Source organism: Mustela erminea, chromosome 4 (genome assembly GCF_009829155.1).
Source record: "Mustela erminea isolate mMusErm1 chromosome 4, mMusErm1.Pri, whole genome shotgun sequence".
NCBI lineage: Eukaryota > Metazoa > Chordata > Mammalia > Carnivora > Mustelidae > Mustela > Mustela erminea.
In genome coordinates this window covers 42,721,586-42,747,553 of record NC_045617.1, presented here as the reverse complement: position 1 = coordinate 42,747,553, position 25,968 = coordinate 42,721,586, and the positions used below count along the sequence as shown (strand labels likewise).

Genomic DNA, 25,968 nt, shown 5'->3' with positions numbered 1-25,968 from the left:
ATTTTGTATTTGGGATGCTAGTATATATTAACAAGCTTTCAGGGATAAAATTTTCATTTTTTAGTTTTAGTTTTGTTCAGTTAAGTTTGGTTTGTCCAAAGTGCTGGTTGGAGTCATTCTAATAATAATCTAAATGAAAACATAACAGTGCTTTTCAGATACTGCCATTTGTGTTTTATAACTTTGAAGGCCATCATTTACCATTTGCAATTTGTACTTTTCAGATCTTTTTCCAGGCACCAACAGGTATTAAGTCATACTGTATTTGATGTTACACAATTTTGGATTTTTGTGGAATTTGGTTGGTTTTTGTTGTGGTAGTTACATGTTTTGTATCTAATAGTCTACCATGGACACTGTATCTTGAGGTGTGGTACATGGATGCCAAGCCAGACTTGGTTCAGATCAGTTTGTATTTAGGTTCTAATTCTTCATTGTTAACAGTAGTCACCAAGGCTGAATGCTTTGATATGTTTGTATTATTATTTTCACAGAGTACATACAAACATACATACATACAGACTTTCTGGGTCTAAAATAACAGTATTTTTCCAAGGTACACTTGTGCCAGCAATATGTCAGTATTTGTTTCCCCATACTCTTGCTGATTCTAGATATTACAAGGGTTAAATATCTTTATTTTCTTCTAGTGTCTCATGATTGATGGACTGCTTCTTTCCCCACCCCCATGTCATACGCGCATTATTATTCTCTCTGAAATAGGTGTAATAAGAGGTGTAGTAATCTCTTTTTCTCAAACTAGTTATTTCCAGTACATCCTATCCCATGATTAGAAATGCTATGGGATCAAATTCCCATATGGTCCTCAAGCTCTTTATAGACTCTTACTCTCACTATTTCCTGTCCATTCCTACAAAGTACTGATTTTAATCACTGTATCTTACCCCTTTTGATAAATTCATAGCCCTACTACACACACTCAAGTATATACACATTGTTCCCCCTTTTTAGGAATGACTATTTTTGCAGATATGTTTTAGAATAATTTTGTTGGGTTTTAAAGAAATACCCACTGGAATTTTGTTTCAAAATGTATTAAAGGTATAGATTAACTTGGAATGAATTTGTTTCTATACAGTATGGGGGTTAGAACTTCAAAATGTCCATTTATTCAGGGCTTTCTTTTTGTTATATGTCGTATGTAGTTGTTGTAAAATACATTGCTGCGTTTTCTATAGCTTTTGTTGCCATTTTGAGCATGCCCCTTTTTCCGTTACATAGTTCTATATCAAATGCATTACATGTATATGTGAGGCCCTGACACAGGTGTATGTGTATACATACCCTACACCCATGTATCCTTCACACTCTTTAATACTTAGTTCTTTTAGATTTCCTAACCTTACAGTCACATTGTGTGCAAATAATAAATTGCATCTTCTTTTCTAATGCTTGTACCACTTCTTTTTTCTTAATTTGTTGTAGCAACTAGACTCTAGAATGATGTTAGATAATAGTGATGATAGGCAGGTTTATGCTGATTTTATGTATGTATAATTAGATTGAAAAAATTTAATTAATGATTTTATTGTGTTGATCACATTATTAGCTCAATTAGCCTTGAAGTTTTGTTTAATATTAAACCAAAGAGTACTTGGATAAGTGCAAGATCTTTTGCTACTCTGGAAGCTACGAGACCATTGTCTTTGGCTAATAATAAAAAGAGTAATAACTTTCTGAATTTCTAGAAGTTTACATCTGAAGTGAAGGATCTACCTCATCCAAGCAAATGCCACATTAAAAGTTATGACTCTAAAGTTTGATTTCAAAATTATATGACTTAATGCCATTTGTTTTGCGCTTCTGAGAGTGAGTAATAGGCTGGGCTTTGCCTACCTCAATACTCCATTTTCTAAGCTGCAAACAGATGCCAGGTGTGGCTGCCTGCAGCCTGGGCCGCTAGTTTTCAGGTTGCTGCCCCTCCCAGCAAGCCTGTGCCGGTGATTCCTTGGACCTAGAAAATGCTGATCTTGGCTATTTGAGTAGGTCTGAAGGTTAGGTATTACAGGTTGTTCAAGTGTATCTGACTTTGAGTTAACTCTCAACAATTTAATTCCATCTAGGCAACAGAAAGCCAGACATTTTAAATCATGTCGAATGTAATTAAGAATTAAAATGTGTTGGCTTAATTTTCTTTGACTTGTTAGTTGCCTTTCATTCCCAGGTAAAGATTACAAATACTTCGGATAAATATTTTATTGTTATGGAAGGAGGAAGAGAAGATTTTGTACTTTTTCTTAAAACTGGGCAGAAGTTTACTTTTGTCCACCCCTACCTACCAGTTTCCATATTTATTGGCTATCTGACATTTTTTTAATTTTTAGGTTTGGGTTTAAATTTTAGTTGAAGTAATCAGCTTAATTTCTCAATAGTCTTAGTCTACTTAGCTTTATATCTTTTTTTTTTTTTAAGATTTTATTTATTTGACAGAGGGAGGCAGCAAGAGAGGGAACACAAGCAGTGGGAGTGGAAGATGGAGAGCAGGCTTCCCGCCAAGCGGGGAGCCCAGTGCAGGGCTGGATCTTAGGACCCTGGGATCGTGACCTGAGCTGAAGGCAGACATTTAATCATTGAGCCACCCAGGCGCCCCTTAGTTTTATATCTTTTAGCTAACTTAGTAATATTAATATTTTTCCTAGGTTTTTTATTATGAAAAATGTCAAACCTAAGATGGTTATCTTGTAGAATGGCCCACATTCTGGATCTGTCTGAGTGTTCCTTCATGATTAATGTAAGAACTTACAATCATCATAGTCTTAGTTACTTAGGTCCATTTACTGAGAATAATTTTTATACTTCTGTCATGGCATTTAATGATTACTAATATTGACCTAATTCCATTTCATTCTGTTACTGAATTTGATCTTAGTGGAGATCTCCTAATGATTCTGAGAACAGGATCCTAATTTTAGAAGATCTGTGTTCTCTCCGTTTCTAACAAAGATCTCCTCTGTGGACTTAATACAGCCATTCCACCTGTGCTATATAAAACACAGAGAATTGCTTACCTCTTTTAAAGTTTAGTGGATTTACTGACTGATGTTCATAAAGCCCATAGAAGATGTAAAATACAGCTAAAATGGTAATAATTAGAGAAATGATTGTGATTTTTTTTAATCCTTTCAAACAAACTTTAATGTAGCCTATGTGTTGTATCCTCAGCAGACATTCTGTCTCATACTTAGAGCTGAAGGAAAGGAACATTAACCTTAAATGTCTACTAGGTGGTAAGCACTGTGCTAGAATCTTCAAATGCATCTTCTTACTTAATTAGATACGTGAATTCTTATTTCCATTTTATAGATAAGGAAACCAAGGGTCAGAGGAGTTTACTAGCTTGCTCCGTATTACAAACATGGTGTACCTGCTGCCGTCAGGCTGTGAGCACGGAGCTCTGTAAGTTTTCTAAGTTGGGTTTCATCATGAGAACTTTTCTAAATACTTCTGAAATGTCACGTATGTTGAAGAAGATCTCCTCCCCCAAATTTGGTAGCTACTAGTGAAGAATTTACACCATCGAAACATTTAATATGCAGACAGTGTTTTTAAGTATATTAATTTTCCAGTTACAGTATATCTCCTGTCACTGATTCTGTTCCAGGATGTTGGCAAAGGATGAACTGATGGCCATACTTCAGAAATGTTTCCAGGTTTTTAAGTCCTCTTCTGAAAAGCAGCTTGGGAGCACAGCAAAGAGAATAGAGGAGTTTCTGGCCCAGTTTCAGAGTCTTGATGGTGAGAATATAATATCTTGCCAATTCTACTGGTTATGACAGTCATTTAAATAAAATAACATGGAAAAATCCCACTTTTGATGTTTCAGAGATGAAGAGATAAAGTAGTTCACAGTCAGCATACCAACCCTCAGAATGTCATACCCTGACCAGTACAAAAAAGACAAATCGTTCTCTTCCAGAGTTGGTTTAAACAATGAAAGCATCAAATGGGCAGGAAAAAAGAAAAAAATTCTTCCTCCAGACAGACAGTTTAAAGGTCTTACCTTTAAAAAAACAAAAAGAAATCAAAAAGATTGGAGAGAGTAGCAGGGCATCATAATTAAGGACTCCTTTTAGATGTTTTTTCTTAAGCTTTTCATCAAGTTCTTTATAGATTTCAAAAACACTGCATAAATCATTTGTAATCCTGAAAAATAATAGCTGTGAACCACTTTCACAGCAATGAGGCTCATTGGTATGCTGATTACCAAAATATGCATGAAGTTGGCTTTAATCGGATTTATGAAAACTGGAGTCTTTCAGTCCTAAGCAGACCGAGGCAGCCTGGCATCCCCCAGTGTTGGAGTGTTATCATTTCCTTGATTTTGCCTGACTGCCACGCCATCACTTCTGTTTGCTGAGTGCAGGCGTAGCCTAATTGTGGATAGGTGATCTGGCTGCTTTCTAATGCAGCCAGACTTCTGTGTTCTCATAGGGCACCATGGATTGATCCTGACCATTCATGGGCTCTTGCTCTTTTCTGGCACTAAAGGATGGCATTCTTTTGGTAAAACAGACAAAACAAAGTGTGCACCCTTTACTTCCCCCTAGAGGGAAATTGTAATTTGGGAGGGGAGGGAAAGAGGCAGCTTGGTATGTAAACCCATAGATGGGACATGGCTTGGTGAAAATACTTCGCTTGGAATGTCTGTATCAATCCTTTTTCTGTTTGGCAAGGGTTTCTTTGTCCTGAGAATCCTTTGGGTTAAAGGAAACTGCTTTTGCCGAACTCCCTCCGTATCTGTCCACAGCTGCCATGCTAGGTACCTGATGAGTGCTTAGTCAGTGGAAGACGAAGAGACAGTTTGCTTGCCTGGAGTGACCTGAGCAGCCAGAATGAGGAAGAACAATAGTAAGAGGGTTTGCTTCAGGTTCTTTGTAGGCGCTGCTCTTTTGCAGTACAGCATGAGCCAAGCCATTTTTCAAATCATAAAATTTTAAAGGACTAGAAATTGGTATCATAGAGATCATTGAGTTCGGTTACAAACAGAAACTAAAGCCCAGGAGGAAAATGTAACTTGCTCTGGATCCCACAGGTAGCTAGTGCTAGCGCCCAGGCTAGAGCCACCTCTCTTAAACCAACTCATTGTTTTGTTTTCCCTCATTCATAATTTAAATGCCCCTTAACCGTGGCCACTAGGACAGTGAGGGGACACCCTTAAGGACACAAATTGGGTAAAAGACTTAATATAAGTAAATTGGGTAAATTTCAGTCTTTTACAAAATTGGACTCAGATTTGTCTAAATTAAAACTTAAGATATCACAATAAATTAACAAGTTGGTGAAACAAATTCTGTGGCATACTAAATAATAAAGGAATGCAGCTTTTAGAAATGGGAAGTTTGAAGATTAAGATCATTACCATTCGAAAGGTAAAGAATTTTACAAGTTGGAGCAAAACCAATGTCTTGAAGAAATATCTGTATTTCTTTATTCTCAAAATGACACATTGTTAATAATAAAGTGAAATTAAACTCCCCACATTGGACAAGTACAAATATTTGACTATATGCTATTTCTGGTTCCTTAACACTTGCTACATTTTATAGTCTGGGTTTAAAATTACATTTGGAGGGTTAAGTAGGTCAGAATGTCATATCAGATTTATTTTTAAGGCTCTGCTATGTGTTAATGAAATGGGACAAAGAATTTATTAGATATTTTAATCTTAAATTGTATCTTTCTTGAGCCAGAAATTACCCATTGTGGCGAAATTGACTTGAGAATGATGCAGATTTTGCAGTCACATCCTGTTGTCTTAGATTTGGTCCAAATAAGCCATGTGAGTGTGAGGTTCCTAAAACCTGCCCTTACGAGGAAAGGGTTTTTTAGAGCTTCATGCCCTCTAGAAGCACAACTACACCTTTTACCAGATACGGTTTTCTGTTCCTTTTGCCAAAGAACTATAGTGCACCTTTGTTTTAGTAGATTATTTCAAGTCTTTTACACACTACCTCTTTCATACTCAAGTAGCCTTGTGTCAAAAATAGTGAATTTGAAGGTTGATGCTGGGTTTGCAGGGTGTGTGTTTGTGTTGTTTACGGTCTTGGCATAATCAAAGGAATACAGTTTAAATTTGTTTCTTAAAAAGCCATTTATAACAGCACAAAGAATTGGAGTTTTTTGCTCTTGGCTTATGGGGTTTTGTATGTACCTTTGTTTTGCTTTCATTGTGGTCATGTTTTTAAAATCCAGTTGCTGGTTTGTTGAAGCCATCTCTGTGACATAATTATGTAATATTTATAGACCTTCAGCTTCTGGGGGAAATCATTAATTTGATGTGACCTTGATGCCTTGCCACATTGGAAAAAAATAGATGAAACTTTATTTCCCTTGGAGTAGTAGAAATACTTGTTCTTTTTGACTTGAATGGATTTACCCTAGTTGCTATATATTGGTTTTCTATTAAAAATTAGAAGCCAAAGAAGAAGAAGATACTTCTGGGTCACAGCCAAAGGGGCTTCAGAAGACAGACCTCTATCATCTTCAGAAGGTAACTTCTCCTTCCAACTGCATCTTGGCATTTCTTTTTTTCTGTGTGTGCTCTAGGTTAGCTCTGCCTAAATGTTTTTGTTTTTAATTTTTAAACCACAACCAGCAACAAAGCAGTTTTTGTAACTCACTTATAAATTGAACATCCTGTTTATCTGGTCCATTGCTGTCCTCACTCTGTATTTATGAAGAGTGGAATTTACTAGAGAGGAATTTACTAGCCAACATAGGTGGGAACTGTTCCTTTAGCCTCAGAGAGAAAAAAAGAATCAACTACTAGTAAGGAAAAAATGGGGACACTGTTGCCAAAAGGAATCTAATTATTTATCTGATGTATTTTGTTTGTTTGTTTGTTTGGTCAGAGAAACCCAGAATAGCCTAATCCATAATTTTAGATACTTTTCTTGATTTTTTTAAAAATGCATATTCAGTAGAGAGTAGAAACTGAGCCACAGTATGTCCAACATAATCTTTTTCAGATATTTCTAAGTTTATGGTCTTCTTTGTCAAAGCAAAGATCCTTCTTTGTATCATAATACCAAGTTAAGATAAATGTAGAGTAAGCTTTCAGTCAAAGCAAGACAGAACACATTGAATTTATTCTATTTAAATGGACAAAGGCTAAGGCTGTTTTTGTTTCTTTTTCTTTTAAGTCTCTTCTTTATTTTTATTTTTTATTACCATATAATGTATTATTTGTTTCAAGGGTACAGGTCTGTGAATCATCAGGCTTACACATTTCACAGCACTCACCATAGCATATACCCTCCCAATGTCCATCACCCAGCCACCCCATTCCTCCCATCCCCCTCCCCTCCAGCAACCCTCAGTTTGTTTCCTGAGATTAAGAGTCTCCTATGGTTTGTCTCCCTCCCTGGTCCCATCTTGTTTCTCTCTCCCTCTTCTCCCCACAACCCCCTGCCCTGCCTCTTAGATTCCTCGTATCAGAGAGATCATATGATAATTGTCTTTCTCTGAGTGTTAAGTCTTTCTCTTAACTGAAGTAATGGGGTTGTGGATTGGTGGCACTCTACCATGATAGCAATAAAGTGAGCTATCCTTTTTCTCTTTCCCTGAAAACCTACTTGATACATATTTGAAGCAAGACACTTAGGAGGGATTCTTTCTAGACCTTAAAAATCAAAACCCATTTTGATCTGGTTCGTTCTCTCCACATTCTGTTTATGGACCTAGCACTCCCTGTGAGGAATTTTCTGTTGCAGAATCACCAGAAAGAATATGTTCTTTCATTCATAGTCCTTATTGGAAATGAAGGAATTAAGAAGAACAAGTAAGAAGCAGACCAGGTTTGAAGTACTCAGAGAAAAAGTTGTCAACTTCATTGAAAGTCTGGTGAGGTGAGTCTGTTGCTCTTAAAAGCTAAAAGTCAGGCTATTTTCCCAAAAACACTGGAGTGACAGCTGTCCATAGCCAGTCCAGGGCACTTTGTCCTAAATTAGATTCGGCTTTATTCTTTTCAGGTCCCTCTGTACAGCTTAGAATTATAATTTTGATTCATTTTTCATCCTTATTAAGATGTTTGATCAAATGACTAGTTCAGTCCTTTATTGCCAGTTCAAGAACACAATTCAAATTTGATATAGTTCATTAGGCTGGAGTGGGGGGTGGGATGGGGGTGGAAACAGAAAGTGAGTGTTTTTTCCCCTTTCTCATAACAAGAGTGTTTGCATTGCACTTTATCCTTGTTCTGTCTTTGCTGGGAGAATGCTGAATCTGGGCCAAGCCCAGAAGACAGAGCAGGCTAGTCATAATGTCCTCTTTTATCCAAGTAAAGGACTTTATTCTAAGGAATATCAGTGCATCTTATGAGGACTACCTTCATGTTGGGAAATGTACTCATAGTAATTTAGAAGTCCATTAGCTCTGCCTGTATTTTAAAATAGGATTCCTTTTTGGGAAACCCAGATCATTCTAATTTACAGATTTCCCAAAAGGCAGTTTTATGTAGGTGTGTGAAATTACCCACCTAAAAGCTGCCTTTCAAGCAGTTGGGACATGCTATAGGAAAAAGAGAAATGTGAAAAACAAAATGATTTAATAGTTAAAAAATAGGAAAAAATTTATTTGTCATTGCTGCTTCTGTGTTTTAAATGCAGTTCAAACAGCAGGCTAGGCACTGAATATAATCAAGTACTGAAAAGAACAGCTCAGTCACTGAAGACAGAGTAGTTTTCTGATAAATTACCTGTCCTCTTAAAAGTGAAAAGTTCCATTTCTAGGACAGTGTAGGAACAGGGTCATTGTTCCCAATCATTGGAGAAAAATTACTAATGTCATGGAGGTGGTCCAGATGATCAACCAAGTGTGACAAAAGAAAGGTTAAAGTGAGAAATGTGTCATGTACAAGTGATGCAATGCAATATGCTGAACTGTGTCATGGCCAGAATTGACCTTTTAGAACTCATACAGTTAACCTTGCCCTGTTGGGCTTTCCTGTTCTTGTAGTTTCTTGCTCAAGTATCTGGCTCCTTTCTTTTACCAACTTGTGACCATTGCTATTGCTGAAAAAAATTATAGTGTATTTTAGCATAATTTGTAGGCCAGATGTCAGGTTCCTTTCTGAATTCCCGCAAATCCCAGATTGAAGGCTCTGAAATCAGACAACCATTCCTTTTGCTCTTTGACCATGATCTTTCCACCTGTGTGTGACTTTTTAACCTTTCTGAGAAGTTACTGAAATGAAGTGAGCATGACTAAATTGTGCTGTGTTGTGAAATCATAGAGTTTTCCATACCAGGATTTACTATTTTATCAAGATTGACTCTCCCCGGCAGGAGGAGATTGGGATTGTAGCATGTTAGAGCTAAAACAGACCTAAGGAGACATGTGGCAGCTAAAACCCAGAGAGAAGCTAGGACTTAGGGAAAGTCACAGAGTCCTGGTCTGGAGATGTCCAACAGAAGTGCCTCTCGATCTCTCCTGACTTTCTCCAAGGAGGCCACATCACAGGTGTTTGAACAGAGCTTAGAGTCCTGGAGAAAAGATGTTCATTAAAGATAAATATAAGCAATAGACTCCAAGAGCCAGGTTCCCAGTTCATCATGAGCAGCTCTTGATGAAACTCCTGAGAACGGAGAATAAAGTGCTACTTTCTACATTACTGCTTTCATCAAAATACGAGCTTCAGCTTTGCAGCCCTTGTTGATACTAAGTGGTCCCTACCCATTTCCTCAGAACCATCTCTCTTTTGTTTGTGAACTCTGATCTGAATCCAGAATGAGCACCATGCAGTGCTCTAGTGCTGGGCTCATTGCTTACTTCTTCTCACAGCAGGTAAGCTGCAGGAGAGCTCTGCTCATCTCCGCATTTGTAGTTGGACACAGATTCTCATGTGTGATGTTTTGTCACTGGTGGTGGCCAACTAATGTAGCAGCCAGTGTGAACCAAACATAGGCAAATATTTTATTTTGCCTCTGATGGAGGTTCTTCGATGAGATCCAGAAAGTCCTTTTGCCTCAGGAATTACCTAAATTTCTAAACATTAAAGATGCTAAAGAGGGCAGAGAGTACAAATGTGAGATAATTTTTCTGAAGTTGACTCTGCTTGCCTTGTTTGATTTCCAGTCCTTATTACATAGCAGGACTTCAGGGGGGGTCTTTTAATGACAAGTCATTATAATGATTGGGAAGAAACAGCCTGAGGTTGGTGTATAATAGTTTATGGTCAGAAATTACAAATGGGTAGCTAGCTGGCTAGGGAGGCAGTTGATGTTACAAAACCCATGTCATAGGCTACTGCTAAATTAACTTAATCTTGAGTAAGAGGTTAGCAGTGCTTAAGGTATAGAATGCTGAATCCTTAGGGCCAAGTCAAACCCATATGCTTTTTTGCAAGTGGGCTTTATTCTGCTTAACTCTAGGGAAGGAGCAGTAGCATTTACAAGTGAAATGAGCAATGGGCCAGGAGTTCTCTTGAGATGGGGAGGAGTGATGTACATGGTTAATACCTCTCCTCTTCCTCTCGTCCTCAAAGCCCCTGACCACAAGGTGGAACAAGTGAAGTGGGATTTTCTCCCAGGATGGGAAAATCTAGGATCTAGAGGAAGATAGTAATTTCCCCGGTGGCTGGGCTGAGGCAGCTGCTTTGTTCTGCCTGCACTTGGTGGGAAAAGGAGCGGACAGAAATCCATCATGTGGCCAAAATATTTAAAGCCCAATACTGGACTAAGCCCCAAATCTTTATGAAGGCATGTGAGTTAACTACTTTACTCAAGTTAGCGACATATTACTCTTACCTTCGGGTTGTGTTTGCCAAAGTTTCTCCCTTCCAGTTTGCTCCCTCCAGGCTACCCAAGAGTGATGTCACTGTCATGGCACAGGCAAGCTCATAGGCTCATTAGACACTGAAAGTGAACTTTTTAATGCTTTATTTCCTATGTTCAGATTTCATTAAAATTAGGTTGTCAACTAACTCATAAATTGGAGAAAACACCCGAGTTACAGTGGTTTAACTGATATTTTAATGATGAACAATTTGCTTGTTTTCTAGTATTCTGAAGCTAAAAGTTATAGCCTTTTCTGACTTCTTAAAGTAAAATTTAATTCTAACATAACAAAAACCTTCCAGGTACCATTTCTGTGAAATATATCAATTAAAACATTTTCTATGATCCAAAAAGAATTTCCTAAATTCTTAATTCTAGGTCTGAAGCGTGTTTTTAAACACTGTCGAGAGTTAAATAAATGTCTGCTGTGGTAAGGAATGTGGCTATCTCAGTTTTCTAAATAATTACTTTAAGAAAGTATTCATTAATACTCTTAAGAAATTCTGGCTTTAAGGTTTTGAGCAGAAATGTGACTTAGATGCATTTGTTCCTAAAGGTTTAACTGAGAACTAAAATATGGTTTCTTAAACTCAAGTGAATGTGAGTTTTAAAAATTACATGGAAGAAGTACAATTCTGAGTGAACCTGTACTAACTTTGCTCTTTGGCTTTTGTTTCATTTGTTTGTTTCTGGTTGTTGATGTTGCTTTTTAAGTTCGTTGCTCAGTCTTCCACAGAGGATTGACAAAGATGTTACACTGAACATAAACGTGTGCTTATCTAAAAGTGGACACCTCACTTTGGCTGTTTCAGAGAATACCTTCTGCCGCCAGAGACACAGCCCCTGCACGAGGTGGTGTACTTCAGCGCCGCCCACACCCTGCGGGAGCATCTGAACGCGGCGCCAAGAATCGCCCTCCACACTGCGCTCAACAACCCTTATTATTATCTCAAGGTAAGAAGCAGATTCATCACTCTGGAAGTTTAGTTCACACCCCAGGCTTTATTTACCAGAAAAATATTGTAAATTTGCAGTCCTAACGACTGGGGAGTTGGCAGTACAGGATTATACCTGTTTCAGGTTTGTTTGTTTTTTAAGATTTTATTTATTTGGCAGACAGAGATCACAAGTAGGCAGAGAGAGGGAGGAGGAAGCAGGCTCCCTGCTGAGCAGAGAGCCCAGATGCAGGCCTCGATACTAGGACCCTGGGACCATGACTTGAACTGAAGGCAGAGGCTTTAACCCTAACCCACTGAGCCACCCAGGCGCCCCTGTTTCAGGTTTTTTCAAAAAATTCTTCAGGCTCCACAAAATCTATGAAGAATGTTCCAGTGTACTGGTTTCCTATTCCAAAAAGGCACCCAAGTTAGTATGCGAAGCATTACAAGCTAATACTGAATAGGAAAATATAAGTCAATGGTTTTCAATGATGGTGGTAGAGGAGAGCTTGAATAATTTTATATTTAAAGCACAAAATATTTTTATTATATAAACCACAAATTAAAATTCTTCTTTTTTTTTTAAGTCAAGTTTTTATTTCTTTATTTATTATGTCCAGTTAGCCAGCATATAGTACATCATTAGTTTTTTTTTGTTTGTTTCTTTGTTTAATTTTTTATTTTTTATAAACATATATTTTTATCCCCAGGGTTACAGGTCTATGAATCGCCAGGTTTACACACTTCACAGCACTCACCAAAGCACATACCCTCCCCAATGTCCATAACCCCACCCCCCTTCTCCCAACCCCCCTCCCCCCAGCAACCCTCAGTTTGTTTTGTGAGATTAAGAGTCACTTATGGTTTGTCTCGCTCCCAATCCCATCTTGTTTCATTGATTCTTCTCCTACCCACTTAAGCCCCCATGTTGGATCACCACTTCCTCATATCAGGGAGATCATATGATAGTTGCTTTTCTCTGCTTGACTTATTTTGCTAAGCATGATACGCTCTAGTTCCATCCATGTTGTCGCAAATGGCAGGATTTCATTTCTTTTGATGGCTGCATAGTATTCCATTGTGTATATATACCACATCTTCTTTATCCATTCATCTGTTGATGGACATCTAGGTTCTTTCCATAGTTTGGCTATTGTGGACATTGCTGCTATAAACATTCGGGTACACGTGCCCCTTCGGATCACTACATTTGTATCTTTAGGGTAAATATCCAGTAGTGCAATTGCTGGGTCATAGGGCAGTTCTATTTTCAACATTTTGAGGAACCTCCATGCAGTAGTGCAATTGCTGGGTCATAGGGCAGTTCTATTTTCAACATTTTGAGGAACCTCCATGCTGTTTTCCAGAGTGGTTGAACCAGCTTGCATTCCCACCAACAGTGTAGGAGGGTTCCCCTTTCTCCGCATCCTCGTCAGCATCTGTCATTTCCTGATTTGTTGATTTTAGCCATTCTGACTGGTGTGAGGTGATATCTCATTGTGGTTTTGATTTGTATTTCCCTGATGCTGAGTGATATGGAGCACTTTTTCATGTGTCTGTTGGCCATCTGGATGTCTTCTTTGCAGAAATGTCTGTTCATGTCCTCTGCCCATTTCTTGATTGGATTATTGGTTCTTTGGGTGTTGAGTTTGCTAAGTTCTTTATAGATTTTGGACACTAGTCCTTTATCTGATATGTCGTTTGCAAAAATCTTCTCCCATTTTGTCAGTTGTCTTTTGATTTTGTTAACTGTTTCCTTTGCTGTGCAAAAGCTTTTGATCTTGATGAAATCCCAACAGTTCATTTTTGCCCTTGCTTCCCTTGCCTTTGGCGATGTTCCTAGGAAGATGTTGCTGCGGCTGAGGTCGAAGAGGTTGCTGCCTGTGTTCTCCTCAAGGATTTTGATGGATTCCTTTCTCACATTGAGGTCCTTCATCCATTTTGAGTCTATTTTCGTGTGTGGTGTAAGGAAATGGTCCAATTTCATTTTTCTGCATGTGGCTGTCCAATTTTCCCAACACCATTTATTGAAGAGGCTGTCTTTTTTCCATTGGACACTTTCCTGCTTTGTCGAAGATGAGTTGACCATAGATTTGAGGGTCTATTTCTGGGCTTTCTATTCTGTTCCATTGACCTATGTGTCTGTTTTTGTGCCAGTACCATGCTGTCTTGATGATGACAGCTTTGTAATAGAGCTGGAAGTCCGGAATTGTGATGCCACCAATTTTGGCTTTCTTTTTCAATATCCCTTTGGCTATTCGAGGTCTATTCTGGTTCCATATAAATTTTAGAATTATTTGTTCCATTTCTTTGAAAAAGATGGATGGTACTTTGATAGGAATTGCATTAAATGTGGAGATTGCTCTAGGTAGCATAGACATTTTCACAATATTTATTCTTCCCATCCAGGAGCATGGAACATTTTTCCATTTCTTTGTGTCTTCCTCAATTTCTTTCATGAGTACTTTATAGTTTTCTGAGTATAGATTCTTAGCCTCTTTGGTTAGGTTTATTCCTAAGTATCTTATGGTTTGGGGTGCAGTTGTAAATGGGATAGACTCCTTAATTTCTCTTTCTTCTGTCTTGTTGTTGGTGTAGAGAAATGCAACTGATTTCTGTGCATTGATTTTATATCCTGACACTTTACTGAATTCCTGTACAAGTTCTAGCAGTTTTGGAGTGGAGTCTTTTGGGTTTTCCAAATATAGTATCATATCATCTGCGAAGAGTGATAGTTTGACTACTTCTTTGCCGATTTGGATGCCTTTAATTTCCTTTTGTTGTCTGATTGCTGAGGCTAGGACTTCTAGTACTATGTTGAATAGCAGTGGTGATAATGGACATCCCTGCCATGTTCCGGACCTTAGCAGAAAAGCTTTCAGTTTTTCTCCGTGAGAATAATATTTGCCATGGGTTTTTCATAGATGGCTTTGATGATATTGAGGTATGTGCCCTCTATCCCTACACTTTGAAGAGTTTTGATCAGGAAGGGATGCTGTACTTTGTCAAATGCTTTTTCAGCATCTATTGAGAGTATCATATGGTTCTTGTTCTTTCTTTTATTGATGTGTTGTATCACATTGACTGATTTGCGGATGTTGAACCAACCTGGAATAAATCCCACTTGGTCGGGGCGCCTGGGTGGCTCAGTGGTTTGGGCTGCTGCCTTCGGTTTGGGTCATGATCTCAGGGTCCTGGGATCGAGCCCCACATCGGGCTCTCTGCTCCGCAGGAAGCCTGCTTCCCTCTCTCTCTCTCTCTCTCTGCCTGCCTCTCTGCCTACTTGTGATCTCTGTCTGTCAAATAAATAAATAAAATCTTTAAAAAAAAAAAAATCCCACTTGGTCGTGGTGAATAATCCTTTTAATGTACTGTTGAATCCTATTGGCTAGTATTTTGGTGAGAATTTTCGCATCTGTGTTCATCAAGGATATTGGTCTATAGCTCTCTTTCTTGATGGGATCCTTGTCTGGTTTTGGGATCAAGGTGATGCTGGCCTTATAAAATGAGTTTGGAAGTTTTCCTTCCATTTCTATTTTTTGGAACAGTTTCAGGAGAATAGGAATTAGTTCTTCTTTAAATGTTTGGTAGAATTCCCCCTGGAAGCCATCTGGCCCTGGGCTTTTGTTTGTTTGGAGATTTTTAATGACTGTTTCAATCTCCTTACTGTTTGTGGGTCTGTTCAGGCTTTGTATTTCTTACTGGTTCAGTTGTGGTAGTTTATATGTTTTTAGGAATGCATCCATTTCTTCCAGATTGTCAAATTTGTTGGCGTAGAGTTGCTCATAGTATGTTCTTATAATAGTTTGTATTTCTTTGGTGTTAGTTGTGATCTCTCCTCTTTCATTCATGATTTTATTTATTTGGGTCCTTTCTCTTTTCTTTTTGATAAGTCTGCCCAGGGGTTTATCAATCTTATTAATTCTTTCAAATAACCAGCTCCTAGTTTCGTTGATTTGTTCTATTGTTTTTTTGGTTTCTATTTCATTGATTTCTGCTCTGGTCTTTATGATTTCTCTTCTCCTGCTGGGCTTAGGGTTTCTTTCTTGTTCTTTCTCCAGCTCCTTTAGGTGTAGGGTTAGGTTGTGTACCTGAGACCTTTCTTATTTCTTGAGAAAGGCTTGTACCGCTATATATTTTCCTCTCAGGACTGCCTTTGTTGTGTCCCACAGATTTTGAACCGTTGTATTTTTATTATCATTTGTTTCCATGATTTTTTTCAATTCTTCTTTAATTTCCCGGTTGACCCATTCATTCTTTAGAAGGATGCTGTTTAGTCTCCATGTATTTGGGTTCTTTCCAAACTTCCTCTTGTGGTTGAGTTCTAGCTTCAGAGCATTGTGGTCTGAAAATATGCAGGGAATGATCCCAATCTTTTGATACCGGTGAGTCCTGATTTAGGACCGAGGATGTGATCTATTCTGGAGAATGTTCCATGTGCGCTAGAGAAGTATGTGTATTCTGTTGCTTTGGGATGAAATGTTCTGAATATATCTGTGATGTCCATCTGGTCCAGTGTGTCGTTTAAGGCCTTTATTTCCTTGTTGATCTTTTGCTTGGATGATCTGTCCATTTCAGTGAGGGGAGTGTTAAAGTCCCCTACTATTATTGTATTATTGTTGATGTGTTTCTTTGATTTTGTTATTAATTGGTTTATATAGTTGGCTGCTCCCACGTTGGGGGCATAGATATTTAAAACTGTTAGATATTCTTCTTGGACAGACCCTTTGAGTATGATATAGTGTCCTTCCTCACCTCTTATTATAGTCTTTGGCTTAAAATCTAATTGATCTGATATAAGGATTGCCACTCCTGCTTTCTTCTGATGTCCATTAGCATGGTAAATTCTTTTCCACCCCCTCACTTTAAATCTGGAGGTATCTTCGGGCTTAAAATGAGTTTTTTGGAGGCAACATATAGATGGATTTTGTTTTTTTATCCATTCTGATACCCTGTGTCTTTTGATTGGGGCATTTAGCTCATTAACATTCAGGGTAACTATTGAGAGATATGAATTTAGTGCCATTGTATTGCCTGTAAGGTGACTGTTACTGTATATTGTCTCTGCTCCTTACTGATCTACCACTTGTAGGCTCTCTCTTTGCTTAGAGGACCCCTTTCAATATTTCCTGTAGAGCTGGTTTGGTGTTTGCAGATTCTTTCAGTTATTGTTTTTCCTGGAAGCTTTTAATCTCTCCTTCTATTTTCAATGATAGCCTAGCTGGATAAAGAATTCTTGGATGCATGTTTTTCTCGTTTAGTGCTCTGAAAATATCATGCTAGCTCTTTCTGGCCTGCCAGGTCTCTGTGGATAAGTCTGCTGCCAATCTAATATTTTTACCATTGTATGTTACAGACTTCTTTTCCCGGGCTGCTTTCAGGATTTTCTGTTTGTCACTAAGACTTGTAAATTTTACTATTAGGTGACAGGGTGTGGGCCTATTCTTATTGATTTTGAGGGTCATTCTCTGAACCTCCTGAATTTTGATGCTTGTTCGCTTTGCCATATTGGGGAAATTCTCCCCAATAATTCTCTCCAGTATACCTTCTGCTCCCCTCTCTCTTTCTTCTTTCTGGAATCCCAATTATTCTAATGTTGTTTTTTCTTATGGTGTCACTTATCTCTCGAATTCTCCCCTCGTGGTCCAGGAGCTGTTTGTCCCTCTTTTGCTCAGCTTCTTTATTCTTTGTCATTTGGTTTTCTATATCGCTAATTCTTTCTTCTGCCTCATTTATCCTAGCAGTGAGATCCTCCATTTTTTATTGCACCTCATTAATAGCTTTTTTGATTTCAACTTGGTTAGATTTTAGTTCTTTTATTTCTCCAGAAAGGGCTTTTATATCTCCCGAGAGGGTTTCTCTAATATCTTCCATGCCTTTTTTGAGCCCGGCTAGAACCTTGAGAATTGTCATTCTGAACTCTAGGTCTGACATATTACCAATGTCTGTATTGATTAGGTCCCTAGCCTTCGGTACTGCCTCTTGTTCTTTTTTTTGTGGTGAATTTTCCCGCCTTGTCATTTTGTCCAGATAAGAGTATATGAAGGAGCAAGTAAAATACTAAAAGGGTGGCAATAACCCCAGGAAAATATGCTTTAACCAAATCAGAAGAGATCCCAAATCATGAGGGGGGAGAAAGGGGATAAAAAGAGGTTCAAAAAGAAAGAAAGGAAAAAAATAAAAAAAAGAATTTAAAAAAAGAAAACGAATAAAGAAAAATATAAAAAAGTCAAAAATATATATTAGATAAACTAGTTAAAGAACATTAAAAAAGAAAAGGGTAAAAGTTAAAAAAAAATTTTAGCAGAAGAAGAGAAAAAAAAAATGAAAAAGAAAAAAATTAAATTAACTGCACGACTAAAAATATCACAGGGAGAAAGCCATGAGTTCCGTGCTTTGCTTTCTCCTCCTCTGGAATTCCGCTGCTCTCCTTGGTATTGAAACCGCACTCCTTGGTAGGTGAACTTGGTCTTGGCTGGGTTTCTTGTTGATCTTCTGGGGGAGGGGCCTGGTGTAGTGATTCTCAAGTGTCTTTGCCCCAGGCGGAATTGCACCGCCCTTACCAGGGGCCGGGCTGAGTAATCCGCTCAGGTTTGCTTTCAGGAGCTTTTGTTCCCTGAGCGCTTTCCGTAGAGTTCCGGAGGATGGGAATACAAATGGCGGCCTCCTGGTCTCCGGCCCGGAGGAGCCGAGAGCCCAGGGCCCCACTCCTCAGTGCGCCCTCAGAGAACAGCGCCCAGTTACTCCCGTCTGCCTGACCTCCGGCCGCGCTCCGAGCTCACCGAGCCTGCGACCGGTTCAAGGTAACCCGAGCTGTGAGCTTACTGTCGGTTCTGTCTCTGTAGCCGGCTTTCCCGTTCCAATACCCGCAAGTTCTGCGACACTCAGACACCCCCGGTGCTTCTGTGACCCTGCGGGACCTGGGGCCACGCTAACCCCACATGGGCTTCGCCCCGGTTTAGCCTCTGGAGCGATGTCCCTCAGCAGAACACTTTTAAAAGTCCTGATTTTGTGCTCCGTTGCTCCGCCGCTTGCCGGGAGCCGGCCCCTCCCCCCCAGGGTCTATCTTCCTGTCGCTTTGGATTCACTGCTCCGCCAGTCCTACCTTTCAGAAAGTGGTTGTTTTTCTGTTTCCAGAATTCTTCTCTTCTTCTCTTCGATCTGCCGATGGATTTGCAAGTGTTTGCAATCTTTAGATAAGCTATCTAGCTGATCTCCTGCTAGCTGAAGTAGTCTCAGCCTGCTACTTCTCTGCCATCTTGACTCCTCCCCCTAAAATTCTTCTCTTTAATGGTAGGTCACAGAAGAGATCTGGTGTGATTTTAGGAGTCTTTAGGAGGATATATTACAATCTCTGTGTGTATGTGTGTGTGAGACACTTTCTCAGTAACCATGGATTTTGAATAAATTTTAAAAACACCGATTGTTGGGACCCCTGGCTGGCTCAGTCGGTGAAGTGATCACTTTTGATTTCCTCTCAGGTCATGATCTGAGGGTTGTGAGTTGGGCTTCACACCCTGTGCAAGGTCTTCTTGAGGATTTTCTCCCTCTTCCTCTGCCCACTGCTCCCCGCCCCACCGCCAAATAAATCAGCCTTTAAAAACACACACACACTGATTGTTTTCTTAGGGATTATTTAGGATCTGCAGCATTTGACAACCTAGTCTTTTCTTCGAGAGCTAACTTACAGCCTTGGTAGTGATGTGTTGGTATTAATAGGGTGTAATTATTGCTATAATCACAAATGTTGGAAGTGGCATTTTACTGAAAATCCCCAGGAAGTCCATAAACTTTTTACAGAAACCAGAAATGCATTAGAGCCTCAGAAATTAATAGTGTATGATTAAAATAAAAAATTAGTAATTTGCTTAAAATGAAAAATGGGCTTTTCTTCTGATTCCAAGTATTCTTCTAGTGAACAGGAGCTAAGGGGATTATAATGAAGACCTAATTCTAAACAAGAACTAGGTAACTATTGGGGAGTAAACACAAATCACTAAATAAAGGAAACCAAAAGGACTTCATTTACTGGCTTCCTAAATTAGTTTGGGGGTTCATTAATGTCTGCTTCTGTTCCTGATCATCTCTAAAAAGTAGTCATCTAAGTTTACTGTTGTTTTTAGAATGAAGCACTGAAGAGTGAAGAAGGCTGCATTCCAAATGTCGCCCCAGACATCTGCATAGCATATAAACTGCACCTAGAGTGTAGCAGGCTAATCAACCTTGTGGACTGGTCAGAGGTAGGTCATGGCAAAGAGAGTAAGCTATTTGTCTAACCATCGGTGACAGTTCTCCTAGGGTTCTTATACTTTTGGGACTTTGGAACTCATCTTACATCTGTTTTTTTTTTTTTTTTTTATTTTTTTAATGCCCTGTTCTTTTGTTTGGGAAGCATAAATCACCTCACACTGTAAAATCTCTTCCAGAAAAGCAGCTAACTGCTCAATAGTCTCACTCCAAGTCCCCTGCACTTTCATTCCACACTCCTCAATGTGGAATGCCAATTCTGCATTCATGCCAGGTCAAAATAAGTACATGATCTAACCCCACAGTTAACAGTAAGCAAAAGCTAAACAATTTAGGTTGGTTCTGTTTTTCCACAAAATAAAAGTGTATTATTAACTAGCTTTTCCTTTATCACAAAAAAGAAAAAAATATCAGAGTAACTGTACAACAGATTTAGCAATCAGGAAGTACAGTGAATACTTGGCAAGGCAAGGAAGACTAAGAGAAATAATTTCTTTCCATCCTCAGAGGAGTATTACAAAGTTAACTCTGTTGAAGGTCTTAACAGATGTCACCTTTTAAAACTATGTAAAATTGGCACCTTCTAAGAATGAGAAGTTTTGAGAATCTGAAATTTGGTGGAATATTTTAAAAATACGCCGGGTATCAGTTCCAGCAGCTTGACCTGGCTCCTTACAGAGTCATCAAGTGCAATATAAAATATCTGGCAATGGTAGAGATTTTTGTTTTCTTTTGTCTCGTCTCTGGAAAGGCTTTTGCAACAGTTGTGACAGCTGCTGAAAAAATGGATGCAAGTTCTGTAACCTCAGAAGAAAGGAATGAAATTATCCAGTATCCTTTTAACAAACCAGTTCTGTAATGTCTGAGTATACATGGAGTATAAAAGTTTATAGTTTCTCTAGACTAACAATAGATTTATAAAGACGTTTTCCAAACAATCTTATTACTTGTTAATACTAATACGTATCAGCCCAGAATAACTTGTTTCTAAATACCCATTCCAAATTTAATCTAAAATGAGACCAAATATAAAATATTTGGTCTAAAACTTCTGTCAAGGTCATACTCCAGAATTCAGCAAAAATGTCCAAAAACTGTCATTTTTAAATTCTCTATATTTTTCTATGGTGAAGTCAAAGGGGAAGCAGTTTTCATAGTGTTATGAAAAATTAGAATTAGGTAAGCGTTACATACTTTACCATTCATGTCTTAATGAAAGTGGATTCTAATTACATTGATGTTTTCTAGTAAGGGTTATAGTTTAATTTAGCATATGTATTTGAACTGTACTTCAGTTTAACAGAGCATGTTTTAACATTGAGACTTTAAGTTCTTTATGTCAAAAAACCTAACATGGTGAATTTCCTTAGCCATAGCCTCCAGTGCTCGGTTTATTAGAGCTGTTTCTGAACTAGAACTTTTAGGATTTATAAAACCTACCAAACAGAAGACTGACCATGTGGCGAGGCTAACATGGGGAGGCTGCTAGAAAGCCAGTGAATGAAGCCAGAAATACCACATTAAGCTTAAGAGAGAAAAGGAGACCAGTCATATTTACATACCACCAGAAGACTCTTGGCAAGAAGCATGTAATCCTTGTGTACTGTCTGATCAGAAAGTAGACTGTTAACCCCAAACAGGAATATATCAAGACACCTTTGGAGTACTTCAGAACCCAGCAAGTGACATGCTTACATTGTAACTAAAACCTCTCCCACATTATCACTGTAATCTTCATAGTCATTACTAAATTATAAATTGTTCTTGAGCATACATAGTTTATAATGGTAATAAATTCCTTTATCCAGGTGTTACACTTGATTTACTATCTCTCATTCTTGCTCCCCCAGCTTCTTGGACTGGCATTCCTCACTTTAGTAAGTTGTGTAGTAAGTAAGATAAATATCCTACAGGTTGGTTTCTTCTAGGTGACTATATACGTTCTAAAACTGCCTCTGCTGCCCCATTGTTTTTAGCCTAAAAACTTAAAAAATCCCAAGCTCTTTCGTTTTATGCTTTAAGGCAGTAAATATTCTACTTTAGGATGACCCATCATGGAGTTGTACAGCCTCTAAGACCTTTACAAATTACATCTCAATATTAAAAAATCCAAATGAGGAAAAAGTAAACCCCAATTGAAATGACATCTGGATGGATCTCTTCATGACAAGAATTCATCAAGTTAGTGAAACAAAGGTACCCCCAAGTGCATTATTTAATATTCTACTCCCATGAGAATTCTGGGATATATCTTTTGAGTATTCACTAACTTACCAAAATTATCACACAGATATGACCACAAGGAAAACATCCAAATCCATTAAGAACTATCTTGGGTCACAAACATTAGTGCTATGTAATTGTAGGCCTTTTTGTGTGTGTGCTTGGAGGACAGATTTAATGTATAATTAATTATTTTAAAATTTTATTATGAAGAAATTTGATAGCTTAAACCTCAATTCCGGAGTGTAAAGGACATATATAGTATAGAGCATCTTTGTCCTCTGGCAACATGATGGGCTCAGACAACATTAATGGTTAACTGCTGCTTTCCCCTTTTCCTGCTCCAAAAACAAATTGTCAGATGTTGCCAGGCTCAAAAAGAGGGAAATCCCAAGGTACCAGAAATAAAGAACTGCATGCCAGAAGAGAAAGCATCTAGCCCTGTAGAGCAATGAGAAAGAGTTACCAAAACAGCATTACTCTGAGCTCATCTTCTCATCTTCATCTAAAAGGTGCCAGGATTTCTTAACGTACGCAGTAAATACATGTATATATGTGCACAAAGAGCTGTCAGCTTTGAAATAAAGGTGTCTATGATATGCAAACACAAACATCACCACCATATAGGAAGAAACTGGACAAATAGAGGCTTTTGACACTTTGGAATCCATGTGTTAAAGGCCTCTGCCAAATGGGTATGATTATAACAGAGAATCCATTTCTATTCTGTGAAGTCTCCATGACTTATCTTCACAGCAACTCGCTCCGTATTTTTTTTTTCAGTATTCTTTAGTCCTTCCCCTCCAGTCAAGTGTCCTCTCATGTGTTTCATTTTTGATTAACAGTTAGTAAAATCTGGGGAAAAGAATGTATAAGTGACTTAGAGCATCTCCCATCTGTTGCCTATTTAAGTGAGGCATTCGGCGATGGGAAAGGTTTTCCAATATTCGTACTCGTTAATATGAAGACACCATCAATGTCTACAATGTGATTTTTTCCAGCTTTCAAATGGTGCTCAACAGGCACCAGAGAAAATTGTGATTAGAAACTATGTATTTGGGGTGCCCGGATGGATCAGTGGGTTAAAGTCTGCCTTCGGCTCAGGTCATGATCCCAGGGTCCTGGGATCGAGCCCTGCAATCAGGCTTTCTGCTCAGCGGGAGCCTGCTTCCCTCCTTCTCTCTCTGCCTGCCTCTCTGCCTACTTGTGATCTCTGTCTGTCAAATAAATAGTAAAATCTTAAAAAAAAAAAAAAACCACCAAAACTATGAATTTCAGCAAGACTTGTATAGCAAAATGCTTACACAGTTAAGAGTCAGAGGAACTGGCCTCCTACAGACCAGACTGACCTCTGAGGCACACCAAGTAGTAATAGCCCTGCTGGGCACTTAGTTGAATTCATGCTCCCAAAATGCGTATCATATAGTGAACCACTTTTTCTTACTAAAGATTAGACGTGAGCAAGATAGAAACTGTTCTTTTTTTATAGTGAATACCCAAAAATGCTACAAAATTAAAGGTTGTGAAGCCCATTTGTTGTGATCGTTATGGAGCACAAACCCCTCAAAGCCAGCCCTGTTTTAAGAGTTGCCTCAATTCTGTGTCTATTTCTTAATACTTTACATCTAAACCTCATCCAAAACCTCTTCCAAAATACTTTACAAATGGGATATTCTGATCCACTAAATCTCTGTCCAATGAAATACTAATCTGAAAACCCTGAAGTAATCTGAAATTCATTCAGAAACTATTTACTGAGCACACACCATGCTTGAGGCACTATTCCAGGCACTGTACACTTCCATGAACAAAGATCTTTGCCCTCATTGCATTCTAGCAGAGGGAGCAGAACAGGATTATATAGTATGCTATGGGGAAAAACAAAAAACAAAACCCAGGATATCATGCTACAGTTTAAACAGTGATCATAGCAGGTCTCATCGAGGTAAGTTTTCGAAGAACTCAAAAATTGGCCAGTGAGGGATGGGCAGGGTGAACAGGTGAGACTAGAATTAAATAAAGTGGGGTGGAGTACAAGTAATTTAGGGCCCTGTAGACCACTAAGTCTTTTTTACTTAGGAAGCCCTCTCAGTAAAGACTTAGACCTTTAAACAATCACTCTGCTATGAGAAGAGATTGAGTGGGATATCCCAGGTGATGAGGAAATCATCAGCAGATGAAACAAGGACCAATTAGGCAATCACTGAATAGGACATGATCATATAATAAAGATGGTGAGACTTCAGATGGAACCAAGATTAGATGGACTGTTTTTTGGCTGAGAAACTAGAATAGAGATGCCATTAACTGATTGGGGATGATGATCAGGAGGAACAGCTTAAGAGGCAAAAGTAAGTTTGGTTTTAGACCCAAGTTCTGAGACCTCTGTAAGATATCCAAGTGGAAATGTCTCCACAGAGAGGTGAATCTAATCTTACATCTCTGTGATTAGATATGATCAGCAAACTGAGTATGAACAGAGGAGGCAAGGAGCCCAAGGCCAAACTCTGGGACACATACATTTTAACACTTGGAAAAATGAAAGCAGGGAAAAGGAAAAAGTTACATAGAAGAACCAGACAGACCAAGAAGGAGCAGTCAATAAATTAAGGAGGAAAATCAGGCAAGCGTGGTATCTTGCAAGCCAACTGAAGAGTGTTTCAAGGTCAAATGTAGATTTAGCAATGTGTAAATCATTTGTAACCACAAAATAGAACAGTGCAGAAATGTCTGATAGGGGACATGTATCAGATGACGTAACAAATGTCCAAACTATCAGTAGTCCTGGGAAAGGTATACATTGTGTGATGTAAATGAAGACCATAGCACTGGATGTACTCTTACGAAAAGGTTTGAATAAAAACATTAGACCTAACTTTTAGTTCTTACAGGGAGCTCAGAGCGATGTAAGTTCAATTACTGACATCACAAACATTCAAGAAGCCAAAAGGTCTAGCTGTTTCAGAAACTCAGTCTTGATCAAATCCTGCTTCAGGGAGAATAAAAAGCTGCAAATGACATTTGGGGAACAAATGGGAAAAATCTAAATATGGACTGGTTATTAAATTAGGTATTTTAAGTGGAGTAATGGTATCGATATAAGAAAACCACCTTATTCTTAGATGAATCGTGCACTTTGAAAGTTTAAAATATATACATATGAAATAAATATGGCAAAACAGTTTTTCACTTTAAGTGGATCACTGGATTGTCCTTTAAGCTTTTCTATGAATTTTTTTCCCTAATAAAATAAGATGGTGAAAAGAGGCAACAGAGGAAGGTAAGAAAATTCTTGACTTTTTCTGTAAAGGCTATAGGGCAGAAAAATATAGTAGTAACTAGTAGAGGGATCACAGGATCAAGGTTTTTTTTTTTTTAAGACATGAGTGAGCAAGCACAGGGAGGAGCAGAGGAAGAGAGAGAAACTCTAGCAGACTCCTCACTGAGCTCAGAGCCTGACTCAGGACCCCAAGATCATGACCTGAACTGAAACGAAGACATTAAACAACTGTTTACCACCCAGGGACCCCTCAAGAGTTGTTTTGTTTTGTTTTATTTTGTTTTTTTAAAGATTTTACTTATTTGACAGAGCCACAAAGCACAAGTGGAAGGAATGGCAGAGGAAGAAGGAGAAGCAGGCTCCCCACTGAGCAGGGCACCCAACCCGGGCCTGGGATCACAACCTGAGCTGTAGGTAGACACTGAAGTATCTGAGCCACCCAGGCACCCCTCAAGAAATTTTTTAAATAGCATGTTTACTGTGC

General features: G+C 38.6%; 1 protein-coding gene across 3 annotated transcripts in view; it reads left to right on the top strand.

Annotated features, from left to right (window-relative positions):
• Positions 1-21,802, top strand: part of ORC3 (origin recognition complex subunit 3) — a 69,708-nt gene extending 47,906 nt beyond the window's left edge. For 2 of the 3 annotated variants that reach the window (XM_032339086.1, XM_032339087.1), the window contains 7 exons: positions 3,623-3,756; positions 6,435-6,511; positions 7,768-7,868; positions 11,609-11,750; positions 19,858-19,974; positions 20,733-20,812; positions 21,365-21,802. In XM_032339086.1, coding sequence (XP_032194977.1) covers positions 3,623-3,756; positions 6,435-6,511; positions 7,768-7,868; positions 11,609-11,750; positions 19,858-19,974; positions 20,733-20,812; positions 21,365-21,470 — 757 coding nt within the window. In that variant the 3' untranslated portion in view covers positions 21,471-21,802. The remainder of the gene's footprint in view (positions 1-3,622; positions 3,757-6,434; positions 6,512-7,767; positions 7,869-11,608; positions 11,751-19,857; positions 19,975-20,732; positions 20,813-21,364) is intronic. The other variant, XM_032339088.1, reaches the window with a different exon arrangement.
• Positions 21,803-25,968: the final 4,166 nt, after the last annotated feature.